We start from the raw sequence: 9,744 nt of genomic DNA, 5'->3' as shown, positions 1-9,744 counted from the left end.
CATCAAAGTGAAAACACATTTTTGGGGCATGAACCTGCCGTGACAGCCTGTGCACATGTGTCTCCTCCTTTGTGTCTCCCTCTGTTTCATCTTTTCCTGCAGAGGAAACATCTTCATCTCACTTTTCGTGCAAAGAGCAGATTATTTGTGTTTCAAAGGCGTCGTCCTCTCGGGCTGAACTCTGCCGGGTTGATGCAGAGGACGGGGGCGGAGCCAAGACAAACAGAGACAGCTGAGCTGCAGTGCAGCGAGCGGCCTCGGGCTGAACAGCAGTGGGAGGTGGAGGTAGCGTGCAGGACACCACAGGGTTACAACCCCGGGTTCAGTTGTAACAGTGCAGAAGAAAAACCTCAGCTATGAAAATGACTTACTGTACCTGAAGGTATCACACACACCGCACACAGGTGTTACACGATGAGTTCAGTGAACTCAGGTTCAACTCAGAGGTGAAAGTCGTGGCCTCGAATTCACATCCAGCATCACTGTCTCCCTGTGTGTCTGTGTGTGTGTGTGTGTGTGTGTGTGTGTGTGTGTGTGTGTGTGTGTCTGTGTGTCTGTGTGTCTGTGTGTGAGGCCAAACATAGTAATTACAGAAACACGTTGGCAGCCACAGACACAGGGAAGAGCCCTGTTTGTGTAGGTATTAATACAGCTGTGGGTTGAAGGACTTGGGTGGTGTGTGTGTGTGCAGCTGCTAACTGATGCAGATTAAAACTTCTCCTCGTTCAGTGAAGTTGTGTATTTCATGTTCTCCAACCTCCAACCAAAACAGATCCTGTTGTTCAATTAACAATAAAACAACAAATTCTAAAACTGTTTAATCTGCAAGAAAATGTTGATTGAAAAAAGTTCAACAATCCAATGATTTAGTTTTCTTCTTCCACTGACATTGACAAACTGTTTCTAACATATTTTTATATCTTAGTTTTTTATACATGAAGTTGAACTGAATTATATTGTATTTATGGTGCGTTCCAGGCAACCCATAACTCGTATTTTTCCGACCTGTTCCTTTGGTTACCCGATAGAACGTACAGTCAAACTCGTAACTTCCCACCTGTGAACTCGTACTAGATCGATCTACTCCCAGTTCCCAGTTCGTAACTCGTAACTTGCCTGGAACGCTACAAACTCGTAACTGGTGACTTGAAGTCGTGACTTACGGGTTAAAAAGCCTGCCTGGAACGCACCATTAGTGCAATAGAAACATTTTGTTTATTTTTGAAAATAATAGAACTTTACGATCAATCCCTGAAGGCAGCATTCCTTAGCAACACAATTTAAAAAACAACAACAACAATCCTGTTTGAGATTAAAACAAAAAAGGAGCAGGAAAAAGAGAAAAAACACAACGATGGAGGACGAAAAGGACAACAAAGAGAAGTCGTTGTATTTGAGCACACAGCTGGAGCGGCTGGAGAAGCAGCAACATGAGGCTGAGGAGGACAGAGAAGGTCTGAAGCTGCAGCACAGACAGAAGATAGAGGAGCTTCAGGAGGAGGTAGACAAACTGAAGTCAAAGAGAAGGAGACAGGGTGAGACGTGTTTGTATTAAAGCTCCATACAGTATAAAGGTAGATGTTTGTGTTAAAGCTCCATACAGTATAAAGGTAGATGTTTGTGTTAAAGCTCCATACAGTAGAAAGGTAGATGTTTGTATTAAAGCTCCATACAGTATAAAGGTAGATGTTTGTATTAAAGCTCCATACAGTATAAAGGTAGATGTTTGTATTAAAGCTCCATACAGTATAAAGGTAGATGTTTGTGTTAAAGCTCCATACAGTATAAAGGTAGATGTTTGTATTAAAGCTCCATACAGTATAAAGGTAGATGTTTGTGTTAAAGCTCCATACAGTATAAAGGTAGATGTTTGTATTAAAGCTCCATACAGTATAAAGGTAGATGTTTGTATTAAAGCTCCATACAGTATAAAGGTAGATGTTTGTATTAAAGCTCCATACAGTAGATGTTTGAGTTAAAGCCTGTATTCAGAAACTGAGAACTTATGCGTTCATAACAACTCGGAGGTCGGGATTCCCAACTCGGAAATTTCCGACTTCCGACATCATTGCGTTCACGCTGCGGGAACTCAGGAGAAAAAAAACATGGATACCTGAAGGAAGTTTGGCGTATTGTGGCTAATAGCTGAATAGGAAAAATCAATGCAGCAATAAATAATGTTTATTTTGGAGGAGAGGAGACGCTGCAGATGAGTGCACATATAATGTTACAGCCTTGATAACAGTTAAATGTTATTTCCGTCATATACGAGGAACCACAATTTCACACCATACAACAATCACAGCTTAATATAAACGTATTTCATATAGGCTACTGCAATGAAACACAAAAATATGCATTAAAACCTCAACAAATAACTTAAAATGTCTAAATTCTAACCGTTTAAGACGAGGGCTGCCATGTTTTGATGTTGTCGTGTGATGTCAAGTCGGAAAGTCGGAGCTCTGAAATGATACCAGAGTTCCCGACCTGTAATATTCGAGTTTGACGCCGTTCAATTCATTTTTTACAACTCAGAGCTCGTTTTTTTCCGACTTCCGAGTCGTCTTGAACGCAGCATTAAAACCAGCTGTCAGGACTTCCTGTCACTTTGTGATGTCACAACTCAGTTTGTCTGAGCGGCCTCTCCTTCCCCTCAGTGGTGACGCTGCAGGAGCTGGAGGAGCAGATGCAGGAGCTGCTGGAGGAAGACATGGCGCTGTGCAAGAAGATAGACGAGCAAGAGAACTCCAAGAGCTCGTTGAACTCTGAAATTGACTCTCTGAGGAAGGAGTTTGACCAGGTTGCCTGCGACATCTCCAAAAATGAGCAGGTAAGTGTAGGACAACTGTTGGACGGGGTCTAAAACATCATCACCACAGGATCAGCTGAAGAGCAGAATCATCCAACATCCTGTTTTCTCCAGGAGGCCGAGGAGCTGACGGCAGTGATACAGCAACTGGAGGCGGTGAAGGAACAGTGGAGCATCAGACTGAGTTGCTTACTGAGTGAGGAGAAGTAGTTCAGGTAAGAAGAAGATCTGAAGTATCCACACCCACACAAACAAACAGACAGTTGGTCCAGGAGGAACCTGGCCTTGAACCAGCCAGGCACCCGACTCCCTCACGTACATGAGGTCAGAGCTGCAGTCAATTTATATGTATGAGAATTACCATCGTTGGTATTACGTCTGCCACTGTTGCAACTCTTATGTTTTATTTTCACTATTACCATATTTATTTATTATTATCATTACTATGAATAATCATGCTGCTTGAGCACTTTGCACTTTGCCCACCACACATATATAACAATCAACATCTTGCTGCTATGAGCACTTTGCACTTTGCCTACCTCATACATGTTTCAGTATTGTCTAATGTGTTGTCTATTGTCTAATTGTGTCTTTTTATGCCTCACCTTCGTATAGTAGCTTGTGGTCTGTGTAATTCTGTGTGTTTTATCATTTTTATGTTATGTGTAGGGACTACAGATGGAAATTAGCTGTGAGCTAAATCTGGTGCAACCATCTTTTCATTTTTTCCTGCAAATGATTAATGTAATTGCACACTGTCCCTTATTAAACTAATAAACTAAAACTAAACTAAAGGACTCCATCTCCCATCATCCTCTCTGTCCTCCACATAGGCCACAGACCTCATGGTTCGCTACAGGCGAAGACCTCGGCTTCGTACCTCCACCCACGTGGAAACACAGAACAGGGTCGAGTGCTCAGATTGAACGTACAGTAGAAGGTTCGCATTGATCCAGAGTAGATAAAACATTCAATCAATCAATCAATCAATCAATCAATCAATCAATCAATCAATCAATCAATCAATCAATCAATCAATCAATCAATCAATTCAAATTTGTGACATTTGTAATTGTTTCTCAGTGTAAATGTTTAGAATCTCTGTCCCAGGAGACTCGGCCAGACGTCTGGTCTGTAGATCCATCTACTCCACATCAGCTGACTGATCCAGAGGGCGGAGCCTCTGCAAATCACTGAACCAAACCCTGACAGTTTCTATCCCACCAATTCTTTTCAAAATAAAAGCTTTGCATTGAAGCGGCTGCTCTTCAAGTTCTTATGGTGCGTTCAAGACAACTCGGAAGTCGGAAAAAAACGAGCTCCGACTTGTCAAAAACGAATTGAACGGCGTCGAATTCGAAAATGACAGGTCGGAAACTCGGGTATCATTTCAGAGCTCCGACTTTCCGACTTGACGTCACGACAACATCAAAACATGGCGGCCCTCGTCTTAAACAGTTAGAATTTAGACATTTTAAGTTATTTGTTGAGGTTTGAATGCATATTTTTGTGTATTATTGCAGTAGCCTATGAAATATGTTTATATTAAGCTGTGATTGTTGTATGGTGTGGAATTGCGGTCCTCGTATGTGATGGAAATAAGGTTTAACTGTTATCAAGGCTACAACGTTATATGTGCACTCATTTGCGGCGTCTCCTCTCCCCCAAAATAAACATAATTTACTGCTGCATATTTCGTATTCAGTGATGAGCCACGATACGCCAAACTTCCTTCAGGTATCCATGTTTTTTCTCTTCCGAGTTCCTGCAGCGTGAACGCAATGATGTCGGAAGTCGGAAATTTCCGAGTTGGGAATCCCGACCTCCGAGTTGTAATGAACGCAGCATTATTTTCTGGCCTTGTCATGCATGGATAATATCAGACATTTCAAACATTTCATTCACCAGGAAATACACATGGATGCTTGGTGTTGTGCCCCTTCTTCCTCCTCTGCTTTATTTAAACTGAAAAAGGTGAACTTCCCTCTCAGATTAAAGATAACACCATCATGCTTAGTACACTAAAGATCTGGTGTGATATTGCTAAGCGTGTTGGCTAGGGAGTGACAAAACAAAGTGAATATCCATATCCAGAGGCTAAAGGAAAAGAAACAGCAATGGAAAATGGAATAGAAACAATTTTGTTTATTTTTGAAAAGAGTAGAACGTTACGATCATAGATATATAAATATGTTTATATATCTATGGTTACGATCAGTCCCTCAAGGCAGCATTCCCTAGCAACACCAGTTTGTAACAGCAGATTTAAAAAACAACAACAACAACAGTCCTATTTGAGATTAAAACACCTGAAAGAGAAAAAAAAAGGAGCAGGAAAAAGAGAAAAACACAACGATGGATGACGACAACGACAACAAAGAGAAGTCGTTGTATTTGACACAAATCCGACATCTGGATGAACAGCTGGAGAGGTGAGAGAGAAATCACTGAGTTACTGAGTTGTGTTGTGAATGTCTGGTGAATGACTGTAACTACATCATATCTACATGATCAGAGTAGTTGTCGGTAAAACAATATTACTTCCTATCTTTACTTACGAGACTATTTTACTTTTTCCTGTCTCTCATCTGTCTCTTTCCCCTTGTCCCCACTTCCTTCTCATACATCCATCATTTTCTTTCATTCCCTCTGCACTTTCTCTGTAACCTCACACAAGAAGACATTCACACATGTGCACGCACACACATACACATACACGCACATGCACCACCAACCTTTACCTACCTTTTATTCTTTATTTTTTGTATTCTATTTGTATTTATTTCTTCTTTATATATATATATATAAACTTTTTTTCTTTTCTTTTTTCATTATTACTATTATCATATATACTGTATATATTTGTCTTGTTTTGTTCTTGTCTCTTCTAGTTGTCTGTAAATGTTGTTTTTAAATCATTGTTTTCGCACTCTCTTGGTTTACAGTAATCGGCTTCACTCTGATGTCCTCTTATTTTGAAAATCTCTGCACACATAGGTATCAATATATTTTATGAAGACATTTGAGACTCTTTACTTGCAGCTTGTTTGCAATGAACTCTCTGTGAGTGTGTTGATTCCTGGTGTTCACGATGATGCATGTTTGACATGAAATCACAGCAGCTGTTTGTTTGTTTGTCAGGTGTCAGCTCAGGTGTGACGAGCTGCAGAAACAGATCAAGCACCTGACATCTCAGTGCACAGCGCTGAGGGAGGACAAGGACGACATCGTCGAGTACCTGAAGCACTCGGCGGCTGCAGAAGACAAGAAGGTGGAGGAGCTGATGGAGCGGCTGGAGAAGCAGCAACATGAGGCTGAGGAGGACAGAGAAGGTCTGAAGCTGCAGCACAGAGAGAAGATGGAGACGCTTCAGGAGGAGGTAGACAAACTGAAGTCAAAGAGCAGTACACAGGGTGAGACATGTTTCTATTACTGTAAAGTTCCATAGGGTATAAAGGTAGATGTTTATATTAAAGCTCCTTCAAAATAAAAGTAGATGTTTGTATGAAAGCTAAAGGTAGATGTTTGTGTTAAAGCTCCATACAATATAAAGGTAGATGTTTGTGTTAAAGCTCCATACAGTATAAAGGTAGATGTTTGTATTAAAGCTCCATACAGTATAAAGGTAGATGTCCATGTGTAGTGTGATATAAAGCAGCTCTATATTAATACTGTGAAATTCAGAAACTGAGCCTTAAAACCGGCCGTCTGGACTTCCTGTCACTTTGTGATGTCACAACAAAGCAGTCAGGAAATGGGTGTAACTGAGCAGCCTCTCCTCCCCCTCAGCGGTGACGCTGCAGGAGCTGCAGAAGCAGCTGGAGGAGCAGCTGCAGGTGCTGGATTCTCTGCCCATCATGGAGTCTCTGAAGAAGGAGCTGGACGACGAAAAGGTGGAGCAAGCCACCTCCCTCTTCCACCTGGAGAAGGACATAGAGCGGGAGAGGAAGAGGTAAACACTGACTGTTCACAGCAGTGACTGTTCACCAGCAGACAGCGACTTCACGTCCAGCTTCACCCATGTTCTCAAACAAACAGGATACGTGACGACAGATGGAATGAAACGAGAAGGTGCCTTCAGATGAAGATCCCGGGGCACCTGGAGGCGGAGCGGGCCGAGCACACCAAGCTGCTGCGGAAGGTCGAGAAGCTGCTGGAGGACGACATGGCGCTGTGCAAGAAGAAAGACAAGCTAGAAAACTCCAAGAGCTCGTTGAACTCCGAAATTGACTCACTGAGGAAGAATATCAATGACATCGCCCGCAACATCTCCACAAGCAAGCAGGTAACTAACGTGTGTGACACAGACTTGAACCAGAGACCTCTTGGTCTGCAGTCAAATGCTCCACCACTGAGCTACACCCCCCAAAACTCATCCAACATTCTGTTTTCTCCAGGAGGCTGAGGAGCTGACGGCAGCGAAACAGCAACTGGAGGCGATGAAGGAACAGTGGAGCATCAGATCGACTTGCTTGCTGGGCGAGGAGGAAGAGCTCAGGTAAGACGTTCACCACGATGTGAAAGGTGCAGAAGATCCGAAGTATCAACACCCATACAAACAGACAGTTCCTGTGGTCCAGGAGGAACCTGGACCTCCTTGTCTACCGACGCTTTACCTCCGAGCTTCACCTCCTCCATCAAACCGGTTACATGCTGTCATTCCTACAGCTCACCACTCATATATACCACCATTTAGACATCCCACCATTCCGACATACCACCACTCCGACATACCACCATTTAGACATCCCACCATTCCGACATACCACCACTCCGACATACCACCATTTAGACATCCCACCATTCCGACATACCACCACTCCGACATATCACCATTTAGACATCCCACCATTCCGACATACCACCACTCCGACATACCACCATTTAGACATCCCACCATTCCGACATCCCACCACTCCGACATACCACCATTTAGACATCCCACCACTCCGACATACCACCATTTAGACATCCCACCATTCCGACATCCCACCACTCCGACATACCACCATTTAGACATCCCACCATTCCGACATCCCACCACTCCGACATACCACCATTTAGACATCCCACCATTCCGACATACCACCACTCCGACCTACCACCATTTAGACATCCCACCACTGCGACATATCACCATTTAGACATCCCACCATTCCGACATACCACCACTCCGACATACCACCATTTAGACATCCCACCATTCCGACATACCACCACTCCGACCTACCACCATTCCGACATCCCACCACTGCGACATACCACCATTTAGACATCCCACCATTCCGACATCCCACCACTCCGACCTACCACCATTTAGACATCCCACCACTCCGACCTACCACCATTTAGACATCCCACCATTCCGACATCCCACCACTCCAACATATCACCATTTAGACATCCCACCACTCCGACATACCACCATTTAGACATCCCACCACTCCGACATACCACCATTTAGACATCCCACCATTCCGACATCCCACCACTCCGACATACCACCATTTAGACATCCCACCACTCCGACCTACCACCATTTAGACATCCCACCACTCCGACCTACCACCATTTAGACATCCCACCATTCCGACATCCCACCACTCCGACATACCACCATTTAGACATCCCACCATTCGGAAACCTGTTGATGGAAACAGTTGTTCAGTTGTTCAGGTGTGTGTTGTGTCCTCAGACAGGCCATGGCCTCGGTGTTGGAGGAGTACAGTCAGAAAGAAGCCGAGGTGGAGCAGCTGCAGGTCGACATCCAGCAGGAGAGGAGCAGGAAGTGGCAGCTGGAGGCCGACATGGAGGAGGCGGCCGCCATCCTCGGTCACCTGCTGAGGGTGAGAGCAGCCTGTGACATCACAACCTCTGCAGGAAGCCGATTGGTGGGTTAGTTCTGTCTGGTGTTCAGTTCAGACATCCTCTGTTCTCCGCAGGGCCCGGAGGAGATGACTGAGACCCAGGAAAAGGTACGGAGGCTACTGGAGGTCCTGGAGAGCCCCGCCTCCCCGGGAACAGGCCCCGCCCCCGACGACCCCACCGAGGAGGGCAGCCGAGGAGAGAAACTTCAAACCTCCAGCCCCGAACCAGCCAGGTACCCGAATCCCTCATAATCCCGTATATGAGTTCAGAGATGCAGTCAGTCAATGAAAGGACTCCATCTCCCATCATCCTCTCTGCCCTCCACACAGGACACAGACCCTGGACCTGGCCACAGACCCACGGTTCCTCTTGGTTCGCTACAGGCCGGGCGACCTCGGCTTCGTACCTCGACCCACGTGGAAACACACAACAGCTTAAACCAAAAGTAGAAGTTTTGCCTTGACCTGGAGTAGAAAAAACAATCAATCAATCAATCAATCAATCAATCAACAAATACGTTTCTCAGTGTAAATGTTTTGTATCTCTGTCCCTCAGGAGACTCGGCCAGACACATCAGCTGACTGATCCAGAGAACGGAGCCTCTGCAGACCATTGAACCAAACCCTGACAGTTTCCATCCCACCATATCTTTTCAAAATAAAAGCCTCCCATTCTAGCGGGCTGCTCTGCACGTTCTTATTTATAGATAATAAACATTCACAGATTCATGAGATCCACAGCTCTATGTAATACTTGTTTTTAATCATCAATCAATTTGTCCCTTTGTCCATCATTCACATTTTTTATAGTTTTTTTCATTGGTGGGATTACGAGCTGCAACATTTTATTCACCATGAAATACACGTACAGTATATGCTTGGTGTTGTGTCCCTTTCTCCCCCATCTGCTTTTATGTCTTCCACACAGCTTCAGACTAAATACAGAATACCATACAATCATTTTTGGTTTTCTCCAGCTGAGACACTTTGTAAAAACTTGTCTTATATTTCCAACAGACCAACCAATAGTAAGCCCAATTGATAGCTTCCTTCTTAATTTTA

General features: G+C 44.1%; 2 protein-coding genes across 2 annotated transcripts; both read left to right on the top strand.

The window, feature by feature from the left end:
- The first annotated feature begins 1,269 nt into the window (after positions 1–1,269).
- On the top strand, positions 1,270–3,028 carry LOC146980805 (uncharacterized). The gene is made up of 3 exons (XM_085788072.1): positions 1,270–1,535; positions 2,661–2,833; positions 2,927–3,028. The coding sequence occupies exons 1-3, from the start codon at positions 1,355–1,357 to the stop codon at positions 3,020–3,022; spliced, it is 450 nt and encodes a 149-aa protein (XP_085644198.1). The 5' UTR covers positions 1,270–1,354; the 3' UTR covers positions 3,023–3,028.
- On the top strand, positions 1,298–9,121 carry LOC146980804 (cilia- and flagella-associated protein 157-like). The gene is made up of 9 exons (XM_085788010.1): positions 1,298–1,320; positions 5,143–5,247; positions 5,957–6,228; positions 6,605–6,767; positions 6,854–7,100; positions 7,213–7,313; positions 8,511–8,661; positions 8,758–8,915; positions 9,013–9,121. Exons 2-9 carry the CDS (start codon positions 5,171–5,173, stop codon positions 9,119–9,121), a joined length of 1,278 nt encoding a protein of 425 aa, XP_085644136.1. The 5' UTR covers positions 1,298–1,320; positions 5,143–5,170.
- Positions 9,122–9,744: the final 623 nt, after the last annotated feature.

The sequence above is a fragment of the Trachurus japonicus genome, chromosome 9 (assembly GCF_045865225.1).
Source record: "Trachurus japonicus isolate A0001 chromosome 9, Traja_1.0".
NCBI classification, from domain to species: domain Eukaryota; kingdom Metazoa; phylum Chordata; class Actinopteri; order Carangiformes; family Carangidae; genus Trachurus; species Trachurus japonicus.
Note: the sequence above shows the minus strand (reverse complement) of the source record. Positions and strands in the feature narration are given on the sequence as shown.

Excerpts from the sequence above, each read along its gene's own strand:
- LOC146980805 (XM_085788072.1), top strand. The coding sequence starts at position 1,355 with ATGGAGGACGAAAAGGACAACAAAGAGAAGTCGTTGTATTTGAGCACA. Across the intron at positions 1,536-2,660 it reads GTCAAAGAGAAGGAGACAGG|TGGTGACGCTGCAGGAGCTG; the intron begins GTGAGACGTGTT and ends CCTTCCCCTCAG. Across the intron at positions 2,834-2,926 it reads ACATCTCCAAAAATGAGCAG|GAGGCCGAGGAGCTGACGGC; the intron begins GTAAGTGTAGGA and ends TGTTTTCTCCAG.
- LOC146980804 (XM_085788010.1), top strand. The coding sequence starts at position 5,171 with ATGGATGACGACAACGACAACAAAGAGAAGTCGTTGTATTTGACACAA. Across the intron at positions 7,101-7,212 it reads ACATCTCCACAAGCAAGCAG|GAGGCTGAGGAGCTGACGGC; the intron begins GTAACTAACGTG and ends TGTTTTCTCCAG. Across the intron at positions 8,662-8,757 it reads TCCTCGGTCACCTGCTGAGG|GGCCCGGAGGAGATGACTGA; the intron begins GTGAGAGCAGCC and ends TGTTCTCCGCAG.